At 41.0% G+C, this 15992-nt stretch overlaps 1 protein-coding gene across 3 annotated transcripts in view; it reads right to left on the reverse strand.

Annotated features, from left to right (window-relative positions):
• Positions 1-9347: 9347 nt before the first annotated feature.
• PCSK5 (proprotein convertase subtilisin/kexin type 5) overlaps positions 9348-15992 on the reverse strand; it is a 452417-nt gene continuing 445772 nt past the window's right edge. For all 3 annotated transcript variants that reach the window (XM_082843248.1, XM_082843247.1, XM_082843246.1), the window contains 3 exons: positions 15534-15634; positions 13731-13917; positions 9348-10027 (listed from right to left, as the gene is read on the reverse strand). In XM_082843248.1, coding sequence (XP_082699374.1) covers positions 9570-10027; positions 13731-13917; positions 15534-15634 — 746 coding nt within the window. In that variant the 3' untranslated portion in view covers positions 9348-9569. The remainder of the gene's footprint in view (positions 10028-13730; positions 13918-15533; positions 15635-15992) is intronic.

A 15992-nucleotide genomic window follows, 5' to 3' on the forward strand; every position in this document is an offset into this window, starting at 1 on the left:
ATCTTCTGTTTTTCTCTATCTGTTGAGAAATCAAGTAAGAAAAGCCAGTTTAATGATCTAGTTACTTAAAGCTACTCATTCAAACGTATTTGCTTTGATGAGAAGAAGCCTTGTTAACAAGTGCTGAGTGGGTGTGTCTTTGCGTCCAGATTAAGTGTAAAGGGTGAGAAGTCTACTTTTCTCTCCATCACAGTCTTACTTCACAGATCCTTTCAAGATACAGGTTCATGGGCGGGAAGACTATTAAGAAGCTTTCACTGCTGCTGAAACAATATGGGAGGAAGTGGTGGGAGGGGGTGGGGGTACGGGTAGCTACCGTCTTTAGAGCCCCTTCTTTATACCCAGCGCATTGCGTAAGTGATCTCTTTTGTTCTCATAGCAACCTTGGGAGGTCTGGAGTTCAAGTTTCCTACACATAGTAGAGAATCAGAGGAGTTTAGTAAACTTGCCGAAGATTCCACACAAGAAAGGGTCAGGACTGAAATTTCATCTCAGGAATCTTTAACCCTTAAATTCATGATATTTCTGTCATGCCAAACCATCTTTATAAAACTGAATACAGGAATGGTGAATCTAATCAGGGCATCACCCAGCAAGATTTTTTTTTAAAAAAGAGCTTTATACTTAGGGATAGTTTGTGAATGGACAGAATGAGATGTAACTATTGAAACTGAAGTGAGGCCATAGTTTGTCAACCTGGCACTTGAGCCAATGTCTTTTGACGTTTGTGGAGCTTTCCCATTTCTTAGGTTCATTGGTGACTTGAGAAACAAGAACACAGGAAGGGGGAAACGATGCAGGGAGAGAAGGTAGGGTCCACCCAAGACATCGGCTGCTTGCTATACGTTTTCTTTCCCTCTACTAACTTCAGGGGGCCCAGGTTGGCTGGAGGACTAATATTCTTTATTACTTACAGCTGAAGTTGACCTGTGATTTCAAGTTTATGTGAAAAGTGCTTGTCGTTTTACAGGCCATAGGAAAGTCGAGATACTTACTGTCCACTGTTACTGAGCTCTGCAGATCCTTTTATTCTCCTAAATCTCTCCCTCAACATTTCTCCCCCAAAAGGTATGTAGATGCATCGATTTGTTTTGTCTAACGGTCTCTGTGTTCCAATGGTTTTATTGGTTTTTTTCCTTCCAAATTATTGCACTGCTTGCATTCTCCCTCATTTTGTAGTTATTTGTACACATATTTGTTTTTCCACCTCAGTATTAAGCTCTTCGGGGGCAGATAATGTTGTTTATCTTTTCTTTTTACAGTTCGGCTTGCATAATCCACATAGATTTTTAATTTCAGAAGTACACATGAAATGGTAGTATACATAAACTTTTATATCTTATTATATGTAACTATTGTAGCGTATTTTGTACAGTCTTTGTAAACTTACTTTTAGAGTGTTGTAGTTTTAAATTATAAACAGCAATGATTTTTTTTAATGCTTTGGTTCTGTTTATAAGATTTCCTAGCAAGGAACTGGTGAATTCAGCTAGAACACACATTGAAACAACTCGACATATTTTGCTAAACTGATTTCCAAAAGAGTTTTATTGGTTATAGTATCCTAAAATAACCCCTCAAGGTTTCTCACTCTAATCCCCTTGAATATGATGAGATATCATGCCTGTGATTGTTACACTATAGCCAAAGGGAGATTCTCCAGGTGGGCCTAATGGAATCACACCAATCACAGGAGCCTTTGAAATGCAAAGTTTTCTCCAGCTGGTAGCAAGAGGGACCATCAGAAAGATTCAGAGCGTGAGAAGGATTCAATGCACAGGATGTTGACTTTGAAGGAGGGTGCTGGGGGAGGGCATGCACACTACCAGAGAGTGGCCTCTAGGAGCTGAGTGGCCCCAGACTTAACACCCAGAAAAGAAAGCGGGAACCTCAGTGCTACAGCCACGCGAAACTGGATTCTGTCAGCAACCTGAATACCTGGGAAAACAATTCTTTTCCAGAGCCTCCAGGTAAGAGCCAGCCTGGTTGACACCTTGATTTTGACCGTGTTAGACCCTAAGCAGAGAACCCAGTCAAGCCTACCTGGACCTCTGACTTATAAAATTATGAGGTAATAAATGGATGCTATTTAAGATGCTAAATTGGTAGCAGTTTGTTATGCAGTAATAAAAAATGATTACATTCGCTTACCCTATACCAAGTAATACATGAAATTGTCCATGTCACTACAGGGGTCAGTAGGTACAACTCCAGAACTGTGTACTATAATTAAGAGTCTTAGTGTTTTTAATGTCTTAGTGTGCTAAGACATTATTATTATTATTTAATTTATTTATTTTTGGCTGCACTGGGACTTTGTTGTTGCGTGCGGGCTTTCTCTAGTTGTGGCGAGTGGGGGCTACTCTCCATTGCGGTGCTCGGGCTTCTCATTGCGGTGGCTTCTCTTGTTGCGGAGCACGGGCTCCAGGCACGCGGGCTTCAGTAGTTGTGGTTCGCGGGCTCTAGAGTGCAGGCTCAGTAGTTGTGGTGCGTGGGCTTAGTTGCTCCACGGCATGTGGGATCTTCCCGGACCAGGGCTCGAACCCGTGTCCCCTGCATTGGCAGGTGGATTTTAACCACTGTGCCACCAGGGAAGCCCGCTAAGACATTATTGATTAAATTTGTTTTTCTTTGATTGCTGGTGGAAATGAGCATAATAACAATAGTTTTATTATTATTATTATTTTGTTGTCTTCTGAGAGCATTGGAGTGGGGGAACTTGTGGAAAATAAAAGACAGGAAATTCTGTATATTTGTTATTGAGAGAAAGAAAACAATCACAGAGGAAAAGCTTCTACCTAAAAAAGAGTGGAAGGGTGGTATGTTGAAGTTGGCTTGTCCCAGCTTATGAAACCCAGCTGTTAATTTGTCAGGAATCTTGTGAAACAGTTGTTAGACACAGCTGTTATTTAAAAATTAGGTTATAAGACTTTCTACTAAAGAAGTTATATTAAAAACACAGGTAACAAGCAAAACTGATTTTGCGTTTTACGTTTTAATATTAGCTGTGTCCTTGAGGTTATTGATGGTCTAATGTATCTGTGTGATAGAAATACTATGTAACGGTTCCCTTTACATTTCTTCCAACTGCACGTTAATTGACATCACATTTGAAGCTTGAAATTGGCCACAGTGGGAGCATTTACACCTGAAACAGGCAAATGTATTTTCTGAGCCAATGAGATACCACGTAAGTGTTTTCTGAGATGTGGGTCAGAGGTAGGGCCTTTTTCCTACTGGATGTGGACCCATGAGAATTCTAAGTCTGGCACCGCATGCCATCATCCTGTCAATGTGAGGGAGATCTCCAGGGAGGATGGAGCCATTATAGCAAAAGACAGGCAAGAGATGGAGAGAAAGCCATACGTGATGCCATGGTTTGAGCCCCATTTCCAGCAATACCTGATTTCATCCCCTAGCCCTAGACTTTTTGATTAGGTGAGCTGATAAATTCCTTTTGTATTTAAGCCAGTTTGGGTTGACTTTTCTATGATTTATAACTAAAAGCAGCCTAAAGGATACAGCAGAATTGACAGTTGACCCCTAAATAACACTGAGGGTTAATCTGGATACAGTTTATAGTTGGCCCTCCGGATCTGTGGTTCCTCCGCATCCGGGGGTTCAACCAATCAGGTAGTAGTGTAGTATTTACTATTGAAAAATACCTGCTTGTAAGTGGACCTGTGCAATTCAAACGCATATTGTTCAAGGGTCAGCTTATCAGGTCCAGAATCACACTCGTAGCCACCAAAGTGCCTTCACTGAAAACAATAACTTAGAGGGACGGTAATCCTCCTGACCTCAGTCTGGCTCTGCTGTTGTATTAGTTATAATTCTCTGTTTTACAAACATATTTTTTTCATTTAATAGTTTAATAAGGCTTATATCACTTCCCTTGAAGCCTAGGATCAGTTCTTATCAATGAACACTTTCTTAGAGTGAGAGGCCTTTCCGTCAGGCTATCTAACAGCTATCCTGTCCTACCCTCCTCTTTCTGGATGAGGGAAACCTTTTATTCTGGGTGGCAAAGCCCCAGAAGATTAGTCATGATTGTGCGAAACCCTTCATGATAATCTCATATCCTTTTACCAAATACTTGTTTTCAAGCCTGCCTTACAGCTAAATGTGACCACGGGACCTAGTTCTGACTTCTACTCTTAGCTCAGAAGACACCCACATGCAGTGATTTTCGTTCCTGTAAATAAATGAATGGCCTTTGTACCATGTAGTGTGTTGATCACTAGGGCCACAGAAGTGAATAAACAGACTTCATTCCTCATATCTTTCTTCACTTTATGACTTTTTTTTTTTTGCCTATGTTTGAGAGCAGTGCAAGGTAGACATAGGTGGTTTTAAAAGTGAAACCCTAAAGACATCTTCAAATTCTGATCTCATTTATTCATTATCAGATATTGTTGATGTGTGGTGATCAGTTACATCTAAAGTCTGTGCCAAGCATGCATTGATAGAATTCATATATTTCTTTTTGAAACACAATCTATTTACAGTTCTTACATTTCAGTGTAAAATGCAGGCTACTCTGAGGGCATCTGAACTTAATTCTGCAGTTGGGTAGTACACTGAGCAGTTTCTTTTTTCACAAGCTCTGAAGTAGACCTCCTTAACTCTGAACAGATCTTGAAAGCTCTATTCCAATGTTAAATGTATGTATGAAGCACCTAAAGTCTGTGTCTTCAGTTTTTCTAAATAGCAGTCTTCTATCCCATCTTGATGCTACTTCTGATTCCACATTTGGAAATTCTTCTTAAAATTTTTTTCTTTTATATGGTAGAATCTCATGCATACTTTTTATCTTTTTAAACTTTATTTTCTCATGAATACTTTTTAATAGGTTGGCTTATCTACAGTTAATGTGCACAATTACCTAAAATTCTTTCTTTCCTCATTGCCCCTCAACACTATGCCTCTAGGTGAGATTATGCACCCGAACTGCAGGATCCCATAGGTACTTCCGTGGCATCACCTTCTGATGATTCATTATAGCAAATTCCATACCGCTAAAACGAATCCCCACATGAGATCCAGGGATTACTGACAAAGGCCAGGTTCTTTTTTTTAGCTTAGAAGCAGGGTGGTAGAGCAGAAGGAAGATGGACTGAAGTCCTAGATTCACATCCCAGTTGGACCACTCACACCCTGACTGATGGCACTTTGAGTGTCCTCCCCGAGCCTCCGTTTCCTCATTTGTAAAGAGGGATCACAGTCCTATTCTGCATTTGTGTAGTAAGGATTAAATGACGTCATATGAGAAAAGGGCCTAAGACTGTGGCTGGCAAGTAGAAGGCATCAAAAATGGTAGTTGTGTTGTCATTATTTTTTTCTCCCCAACTAGACTGCAAGTTCCTTAAGGCCCAAGATCCGATTGATTCCACTCACTGTTGTTTCCAAAACAGTGCCTGGAATGTGGAAAATTCTTAATACACACTTAGTGAGTTAATATTATTACAATTATCAAGTTAACAACTTGTTAACTCCAGCAGCTTCCTTGAGGGATACCTTCTACATCCTCTTTTCTTTTTAAAATCAAGTCCAAGCATGAGTCCTTTTCCCATGAAGCCACCCCTAACATGCTCTAATTTGTGGTTATCTCATACTTCTCATATTTAACTGACACCATCACCTGCACCCCACCCCCTTATCATTTATATTCAAGACCAAATAGGAATGGACTGCATAATACAACGTATGGTCTGTATCATTGTCTAATTACTTCATATTGGTGAATCTTGTCTTCTTAACATTCAATTCCATCAATATTTCTTGATTATTTACCTAGTGCTGGGCACTGTGGTAGGTTCTGGAAAGGAAATGGTAGCTGCCTCAAGAAGTACCCAGTCTCTTAGTGGAAATAGATGTATAATCAAACAGTGACAACAGTGTGATATGAAAAGCTATACACGCATAGTATCTAGGTAGCAGAGAGGTGAGAAAGTGATTAACCTTCTTCAAGGTCAGGGAAGACCTCCCAGGAGAGGTTATGAGGGAACATGATTTTAAAGAATGGTAAGCAATTTTCCAGGTCAAGTTGGCCGTAGGGGAAAATATTCCAAGGCGAGTGAACAATGTGTGCCAAAGGACATGAGATAACAAGATATTATCCTGGAGAACTTAGAAGCAATTCAGTACTGTTGAGTATAAGTAGAGAAGCTGGGAAATGAGGAGGGGTCAGGAATTGGTGCATAGTAAGATTGGAGACAAAGGCAGTGGCCATATCTTGCAAAATTTTGAATGTTGTAATCAATGTAGGTGACGGGGAGCCCCGAATGTGATGATACGATAGACCTTAGAAATGACCTATGATAGCAGGGTAGATAAATTGGGAGAAAGAGACAGAAGCTTAGCAATGAGTCAGGAGGAAGTAGTAAAGATCCAGATGAGAGAGACTAATAGCCCTGTTGAGCCAGTGATGATGGGGCTGATAAACGATTGGATTGATTTTTAAGAAGAAAGTTTGTAATTGATATGACTAGCTTAGTCATTGGAGGTAGAAAGATAAAAAGGAGGGGAAAGAAAGCATTCTTTTATTGCTTTGTATTCTTGATAAAGCATAATACTAATCACATAAAAAGTGCTCAGAAGTAGTTCATCAATAAGCAAGTCCCTATGGCATTATCTGGTCTTGATTTAATTTTATTTTCAATTTTTTTTTTTGATGTGGACTATTTTTAAAGTCTTTATTGAATTTGTTACAATATTGCTTCTGCTTTATGTTTTGGTTTTTTGGCCCTGAGGCATATGGGATCTTAGTTCCCTGACCAGGGATTGAACCTGCACCCCCTACATTGGAAGGCGAAGTCTTAACCACTGGACCGCCAGGGAAGTCCCAGTTTTCAATTTTAAAATTACTTTCTATGAACTAGAGCCTTCCAAGCTCCTGCCCAGCCTCTTGGTGTATTTCCAGTCTGCAAGGATTCTCAATATTTCCAAGTTGTTCGCAAACAGAAAACCAAAAACTGACTTTGTTTTCCAACCACATATTTATCTATTTAGGCAGTTGTTAGCAGAATATTCAGAAGTCTGCGAATAAAGTGGCCTAACTAAGAACAAAGAAGGAAAGATGTCAAACTACCCATATACAGCATGAACCTTCTTTTCAGGATTACATAGAGTAACAACACAATTTTTCTTAGTATTCAAGGTCATCTTGACCTCATTTAATCTTTAACTGTGTATCATAAACACAGATTTTTCTTGGAAAACGATTTCCAGGCTACACAAAGAAATGTCAAACTCAGTCTATCAGAGCTTTAGAATTATCAGGGAAGATGAACAACACAGTATAAACAAAATTACTTATTTCCATAGGCTACACTCCAATTACACAACAAAAGATGAGGAATTCTTCCATTGATAAGATGGGTATCTTACATGTATTTTTATTTGTTTCTAAGAATTGAAAATGGAACCATAAAGGCTTCAAATAGATTTTGAAGAGGTGATTTTAAATGATCAGAATTTTTGGAAGCATATCATATGTATGTGTGATACACATGGTCTCTTAAGAATTTCTTTTAAGACAAGGTCAGCAAATTACAGTCTCTTGGCCAAATCTGACCCATCACCTGTTTCTGTACTGCCTTGAGCCAAGAATGGTTTTTACATTTTTAAGTGATTGAAGGAAAAAAATCAAAAGAAGGATAATATTTTATGATATGTGAAAATTATCTTAAATCCAAATGTCAGTGTCCATAAATAAAGTTTTCTTGGAGCACAGCCCACCCATTTGTTGTGGATTGGCTGCATTCAGGCCACAATGGCAGAGTTGATAGTTGTGCAAAGCCTAAAAGTATTTACTATCTGGCTCTTTCGAGAGAAAATGCGCCAACTTTGTTTTAAGAGCTTTCCCCTAAAGAAACACTGAGGACTTCAGTAAACTGAAGACTTCTTTACAAAGATTTCCTGTGTCAGTGATATGTGCTTTTTTTTTTTTAGTGATATGTTTTTTTAAAAAAGAAAAGAAAATGCACACATTCAGGAAAGATAATAGAGTTGCCATATCATAAAATAATAGACATGCCTTTATTAGATTTAGGATGCTTCTCTTTGCACTTTGTGTCAGTGGAGAATAGTTATTAAGAACACACACTCTAGAGTCATCCTTTTTTCTTGAATCCTGATTAGCTTTCTGTGACCTTGGGCTAGTTATTTAACATTCTGTAAGCCTTGGGTTTCCTATAAAAAAATAAAAAAGAGTCATAATGGTACCAACCTCATGAAGTTACAGTGGTATGAAGTGGGGTGAGTTTTTAAAGGAATGATTTAGCTCGGTACCTGGTACATAGTGTGCAATACATTTGTGTGTGTGTGTGTGATTATCAGCATTATCTGAAAATGTCACTTTCTGGTGGTCCACTCCCAGAACTGCCTATCACTTCTGTTTTTACAAGGAAATCCACAAAACCCTGCTTATATAATTTCACTTAGCAAGAGCCCTTCTTTGTATTGCCTGCAGAAAAACTGTCCAGGGTGCATAAATCCAAGAGTGTACTTGACAGGAGGGTGGGAAAAGGGATGCCTAGGATGTCTAGAAACAAAGATCACAGAGATGAGTGTTGGAAGGCTGGTCAGCAGCCGGATTAAGCTGGTGAGCAGGATGTTGGGAATTTCATCCTAACTTTTTCTATGGAGAGTCCACAGTTCTGTGATGGGCTGTTGATAAAAGCTCTTTAATTTAGTAGCTAAAGTCTTTTTTTAAGAGTGTCTGAAGTTTTTGTCATTTTATCTCTTTTTACATTAGGTTAACACTGACATTTTTCTTTTATTACTTGATGTTTTAGCTGATGTTTCCAACCAGAAATGCTCTTAGAAAAATCATGAGGGTGTAAGGCTGACATTCTTGGAAACTTAGTGATTTCTTTCCTCCTGGGATGCTCCTGCCTATCTCCTGGCTGAGCTTGCTCTAGACTCATCATGACTATGGATGACTGCAAAGGCCTGATTCCTTGCCTATGATGCTACTTCCCGTGTCTTTCCTCATGTCTATGAATAGGTTATGACCAGTCTCAAGAGAGGTGGCCTCTTCTGCTTAGGGGTGATCTGGAATAATTGGTAAAAATGACATGAGGAGGAGAACCTTCCTTAGTTGCCCCTTATAGAACAAATCTCCACCCAAAGAGAACTAAAAGGGGAGAAAAATCCCCTAAGACAAACAATTCCTTTGTCTCCCCATCCCCCAAAATCATTTACAGAAATAGCAGAAATCAAGAAGGCAGCAGATATCTCCACAATCCGGCTGAGAAACAGAATTTCTATAGGTTCATTTCCATTTTTTTTTTAAATCACATAAAACAGTTTGCACAGATCTCACTTTTTTTTACCTCCTGTGTTTTGTGTCTTGACATATTGTTTTGAGGAAAATCATTCTGTATTTTATCCTTGTTTCTCAATTATGGTTGAACTATCATGGTTAATTGAATTTAGCCATCCAAAAGAAGAACAAAATATTTCAGCATTCTTACATACTCTAGTTGGACTCGTGGTTAAAAAGACAAACACAAACACCCTCACGTCACCCTGGTGTGTCGGGATAAAATCCAACACTGTAATGCTCACACGCTTGCCGGTGAGTAGAATGGGCTGGGGGAGGAGGTGACCTCTGTTTGCTGGTAGGAGTAGCTCTCATCATCGTATTCCAGTTCATCTTCATCATCGTCATCCAGCAGCCCATACTTAAATTTCCGGTAGACAGTGCCATCTTGGCCCATGTAGACAATGTCATCCTCATCGTCCTCATCATACTCCCGGTCCCTGTACTCAATCACCTGATCCTCTTCAAAGCTGGTGCTCTCGCGATGACTGCTCTTGTAGGAGGAGTAAGACTTGCTAGGGTCAGCCAGCTTTGCATAGCCGGCCTTTTCTGTGGGCCTGACTCTGCCCCGAGATTTCCTCCAGATGATCACAGCTGCCCCGAGCAGAAGCGCCAGCATAACGGAGGAGGTGATGAGCAGGGCTGTCCTGGAACGCTCACCTGCAGGCTCAACCTCACTTGCTCGAAGGATACACTCATCTGTTGGAAGATGACCCCAAAGGAAGAGGGCAGAGGGGAAGGGTGGCAGAGAAGAAATGGAATGGAGAAAATTAGTTTCTGAGGTAAAGAGCTTCACCTTTATCTTTTGAATCTAAAATGGTAGAACCACTGTCTTCGATTTTCTTAACACACCCCTCTACAGAATTGCTCCGTGTCTACTCCCATGAGAGTTTCAGTCTATCCCAGATGATACCAACAAACTCTTCTAGGGAGAAAGTCAGTTTGAGATCCAAAGGGAGCCCCCTCATACCCATACGTCATGGGTGAGTCACCAAGTGTCCAACCTTACCAAATCGGTTCTTCTACTTCCTTCCTGAGAAAAATGTTCCATCTTGGGCCAGGCTTCAGTTATTGCTGAATGCTCTATTTCTGTTTCAACTCTGACTTTTTCTAAGACTGAGTCTTTTCCCCAGCTACCTTTAAACCTGATTCAACAGGATTATCCCACAATTCAAAGATAGGAACAGATTATTTATAAAGCCATTGATTCATCACTGTGTGGGGTCATAGAAATCACAGGTCAATCTGTAGTTTGATAGTTGAGGAAACTGAGACCCACAGCGAGAAAGTGAATTGTCACATTGTCACAGGTAAGAACTTGTTTATGGAGCAATCAGAACTCGAACCCAGGAATCCTTGCTTCATGCTACAGTCTGGAGACATTAGGGGCAAAACACTGACAAAGGTTTTTTGCCTTCTTGGCATTCTGTGGACCTAATTTGGTAGCATGAAAAGTACCATCTTTAAATTCTGACTACCAAATTGAGTGATAGGGGATTTCTTCTATCATAACTAAGATTTCTGAAGTTGAGAGCTCTGCCCCCCTGTCATCCACCAACATTTGTTTTGATGCCTTCATTGAAAATATGGAGTAACCAAAAGTGTCATAATTCAGTGATGAGCTCATTTTTTGTACTTTTTTTTTTTTTTTGCGGTACGCGGGCCTTTCACTGTTGTGGTCTCTCCCGTTGCGGAGCACAGGCTCCGGACGCGCAGGCTCAGTGGCCATGGCTCACGGGCCCAGCCGCTCCGCGGCACGTGGGACCCTCCCGGACAGAGGCACGAACCCGTGTCCCCTGCATCGGCAGGCGGACTCTCAACCACTGTGCCACCAGGGAAGCCCCCATTTTTTGTACTTTTTACTCACTTATTCAGGTGGTATAATTTGGGTAAGTTACCTAATTTTTTTTTTTTCCTGTTCTTTAACCCACCAAATGGGAGTGTGAAAGAGAGTATGAAAGAACCAGAGAAAAAACTAGCAGGCCTTGTTGGATGTACAAGTTGAAATACACAGTATGTTTTCCATAAACACTTTTTTTTTTAATAAGGATGTTCTGTTCCCAGAAGAGAACATCCTTTTTATTTTTATTTATTTATTTTTTTGTGGTACGCGGGCCTCTCACTGTTGTGGCCTCTCCCGGTGCGGAGCACTGGCTCCGGACGCGGAGGCCCAGCGGCCATGGCTCACGGGCCCCGCCGCTCCACGGCATGTGAGATCCTCCCGGACCGGGGCATGAACCTGTGTCCCCTGCATCGGCAGGCGGACTCCCAACCACTGCGCCACCAGGGAAGCCCTCCATAAACATTTTTGAACCACCTAGGTCTGCTCCCAGGATGTTTTATGAGATTCTAGCTGCATGATATACACTAGCTTAATGGATAGAATACTGTTGCCAATTATTTTAGGGTTAATTATTTTCTTTTATAATATATTGGCCAATTAGGTCTGATTCATCACCACTATGTGTTTTCTTTCTCTTTTTGCTAGTGATAAACAAGTTTTCTATTTTATCCTAACTTTCATCCTCATGGGATTTTGCCCATCAAGCAGAATTTCATCTCTTAAAGTAACAGCACCATCATTACTACTATTGTCATTAACATATCAGCACAGAATTTTTCCCTGGAGGAAATATGAAAGCACCAGAGGGAAGGATAAACAACCCGTGTGTGGTACTTTGCGATAAATACTGCCTGAGGCAGGAGAATCAATAAAAGACTTTTCGAGGTTGTTTCAATTACCAGGGTACCATATGCAATCATGTCTTACTGCTCTCCAGTCTTAGGTCCGCAGAGTCAGAGTCAGCCTCTGTGATATGGGTTCTTTGAAGGATCAGAGTGTCTTAGTAATGAATGAGCAGGTAATAAGAGTATTTGGTCTTCAGTAGAGTTGCCCCAGGTAGATCTTCAAGAGCCAGAGAAAGCCCAGGAGAGCTGACTAAATAGTTCTTAGTTGGAAAAGGCTTGCAGAAACGCTGCACCCAACATGTACACACTTCTGGTTTCATTTAAAGCCATCAATGTAATGAAGGTTGTTATTCTTAGCTGACACAGCATGGATATTAGGCAATCAGACCCTGAAGATGGATGTGTATGAAGAGCTGGGGAAACCAGCTGCTCATGGGGGTGGGAAAGCTGAAAGAAGGAAACAATTAGTTTTTGGAAAGATGGTATTTAAAAGTTAGATGAAAAGGCTGATCAAAAATAAAACAGAAAAGACTAGTAGCAGTTATGGGTCTGGGATATACTTTTCTTACAAATGGACAGGGTCCCATAAATATAATGTCTCTTTTTGTCAGGCTGTGATGCAGCTGAACTCCAAGGAAATGACCTTTTACACTAGAGAATAGGTTTTAAGAATTTATCTTTTTCTTTTTAGAAGAAATCACTCCATTTGGGATCTTTCTAAGCTTGTGGCCAATGAGAACCAAGTACCCGTATGAATGGATTGGGGGTGGGAGACACTTGGGGGACTCGGAATTGGTAAAAGGGGTTTTGTTTCCTCTTAGCCTTCAATGAAAGTGCATTTCTAAAATGCCTTAAGTCTCTAATGGGAGCCCTGGATCTGGGCTGCCTTCCACAGGATGATTTTTCGATGGAATCAAGATAATATTGGCATCAGCTTCCTTGATAGGCAACTCTTTTCCTTTATTTATTTATTTTTTGCTGTACGCGGGCCTCTCACTGTTGTGGCCTCTCCCTTTTGCGGAGCACAGGCTCCGGACGCGCAGGCTCAGCGGCCATGGCTCTCGGGCCCAGCCGCTCCGCGGCATGTGGGATCTTCCCGGACCGGGGCACAAACCCGTGTCCCCTGCATCGGCAGGCGGACTCTCAACCACTGCGCCACCAGGGAAGCCCATAAAGTAAATTTATAAAGATGAAACTCTAGATCTGCTTGAGCTTGAATCTGGGAGGCAGGACAGCAGTGGAGAGAATGCAGGCTTTGAGTCCAAATGACCCGTATTCTGATTCCAGATGAGTCTGTTAACATTGGTATGGACTTGGGCATGCTAATCAAACCTTTGAGCCAGAGTCTCCTCAACTGTAAAATGGGATTAATAATATCAACTTATATGAGATGATGGACAGAACGTTTCAGGTACAGTGGGCACATAGCAGGCACTCAATAAAAAGGTTGCTGTATCCTGTAATAAACCATAATGGAAAAGAATATGTATATCTATGCATAACTGAATCACTTTGCTGTACACCAGAAACTAACACAACATTGTAAATCGACTCTACTTCAATTTAAAAAATAAATTAAAAAAAGAATCATTAAATAAAGGTTGCTCTATTGATCCTCTGAAACTTCCCATCCCTCTCTCCCCCATGTTTCCGTCAGCATCCTGAGGACATGCGCTTCCTCTGGCTCCGCGGGCTGCTCTCCCTCTCCCCTCACCTGTGGTGTCATGGCAGTCACAGCACTCCTGGGTGTCCGTGGGATCGGAGGTGTTGCAGCAGCGCAGGCAGCGGCTGTCATCCATGTGCAGCAGCAGGTTGGCAGGACACACAGTGCAGTTCCTGGTGCCAGGTCCTTTGCATTCTATGCAGCTCTCATGGCATTTTTCACAGTTAAATTTCTCCCCCTGTTAAGAACAATCAGATTCCTTTGGAGTGTGGAGAAATTAACAAGGCACCGGAGTTCCCAAATGGGGGTTCCCTCTCCTATGGATAAGGGAAGGAGGCAGGTTGGGGATAGCAGAAAGGTGATTTGTTCTGGGTCCATTTTTACTCTTCTGGGTGAAAGACAGAACCAGCTGTTTGCACTTGGATGGAACCATTGCTGAGCCTTTCCTCTGAGATCTGCCGGTAATCATAGTGAGAGAACAAGCTTCTAGAATAGCTCAGGTTACAAACTGACAGTCATGTGCTGTACCGGGTCAAGGACAAGTTTTGTCTGGTCCGTACTCAGCTGGCCTTCTCAGTTAAAAAAAAATTGAATTCATTGCCTGCATTTCAAAATTGAGATATTTCACATGTAAATCAGTGCTGAGTATCTCTTTAAAAACTGGAAGATTTATCAACATTGAATTCACCACTCCCACATCACAGACAGAGCTGAGTGGCGGTGGCCCCCTTTGTGTGCTCTCCTATTTGATACAATACCCAGCCCTTGCCACCTATGGTCAAGTTTGCACTGGGGTTTTCTTTGACCCAACACTCTTCACTCATTTACATGACCTGCTCTGCCTCTGTGATTATTAGGTTCTCGTGTCTCTGCCCCAGAATAATATAAATTGTGACTGTTAGCTAAAGCAGTGAAATCTCAGTGGGAAGATTGTTGGAGGTGAGAAAGTGGCTTCCCTCCCAACAAGTTGCTCCATTTCACTGGTGCTGAAAACGTAGATGAGGGAAGATACCTTCCTATTTCCCTTCTGCACTTTGGAAGGCTGGTACAGTAGAAAAAGAAGGAATGGAAATTGCCGTTGTTGAGCACCTTGGCAAGTTTCAGGTGCTGATAAGATGCTTTCTCAGCTGAGATCTCATCAAATCCTGGGTTAGGAGTCAGAACCCCTGTGTTTAATCCCAACTTTGTTCCTTACTATTCGCATGATCTTTATCAAATTACCGTATTTAACCTCTTGGATTCTCAGTTTCTCCAAAGTGTAATGAGAGCTCTTGTCAGAATTTAAAGAGAATAGCATATGTGAATATGCTGGGACTTGTGAGTTTTACCATGGAGAGATTTACTTAGTTTCTAAAGTTTGGAAACACAATCAAGAAGTTAGTGGACTCAGAAAATCCATGGTTTCTAGGCCAGGAAACAAAATATACCTCTCTTAATATATTTGAAGGGGTGGAGGAGATGAAAGACCAACATTGGTTATGTAGTTCTGACATTATTCAGACATTTCAGGTTAGCCAGCAGAGGGGGAGGAGAGAAGATATATCTTATTTCTGACAAAATATTCCTATGTAGACCTGAAACTTCTAAGGTCATGAGCAATATATTGCGGTCCTCATTAAATAACTTCCCCGTTATTTATCTCAGGTCTTCTCAGTTCTTTTGATTGACATTAAGGCTACAGGTGGGTAGCACCATTATTCCACAGTGCAATGGTAGATTTTAAAATATTAAACCTGAACTATAGTGAGTGTAGGGATTTTATGACTCTTTTGACTTTGCCCAAAATGACATGCAGAAACTAGCTCATGTCCCTCTGTAGAAATGGTGGAAGACACCCCACGCCCAGCTCTGTACCTCTCCCGCTCTGTACTCTCCCACGAGACAGTCAGAGGCGCAGATTCCTCCCACCAGGTGGTAACTCCACACACAGGATAAGCAAGTCAGTGCTCCTTTTCCTGAAAGGAAAAAATGATTCTAAGTTATGAAACTGACCTTACATTTCAATCTCTGTCTTGGATCCAAAACACTTAGGAGCAAGGAACATGTCAAGTAAATTGAAGGAGAAGAGTGAATTGATTGAGGAAATGGAAAAAAAGAAAAAAAGTCTATGAGATACCAAGTAAAGACCTAGAAATTATCCAATTAGTCTAATCAATGTAAACTCTCAATTTGGAAATAAGGGTTTGGAGATGACAGATCTTTTATTACAGCAAAAGGAAAGATTTTCAGAGAATGAGAAATCATGTAGAAAGTTTGTAAAAGCTTTATTTATCATTCTGCTTATTGTTTAACTAGTAGAGAAGATGAGGATGA

This window comes from Leucopleurus acutus, assembly GCF_964270905.1.
Source record: "Leucopleurus acutus genome assembly, chromosome: 7".
Classification (NCBI taxonomy): Eukaryota; Metazoa; Chordata; class Mammalia; order Artiodactyla; family Delphinidae; genus Leucopleurus; species Leucopleurus acutus.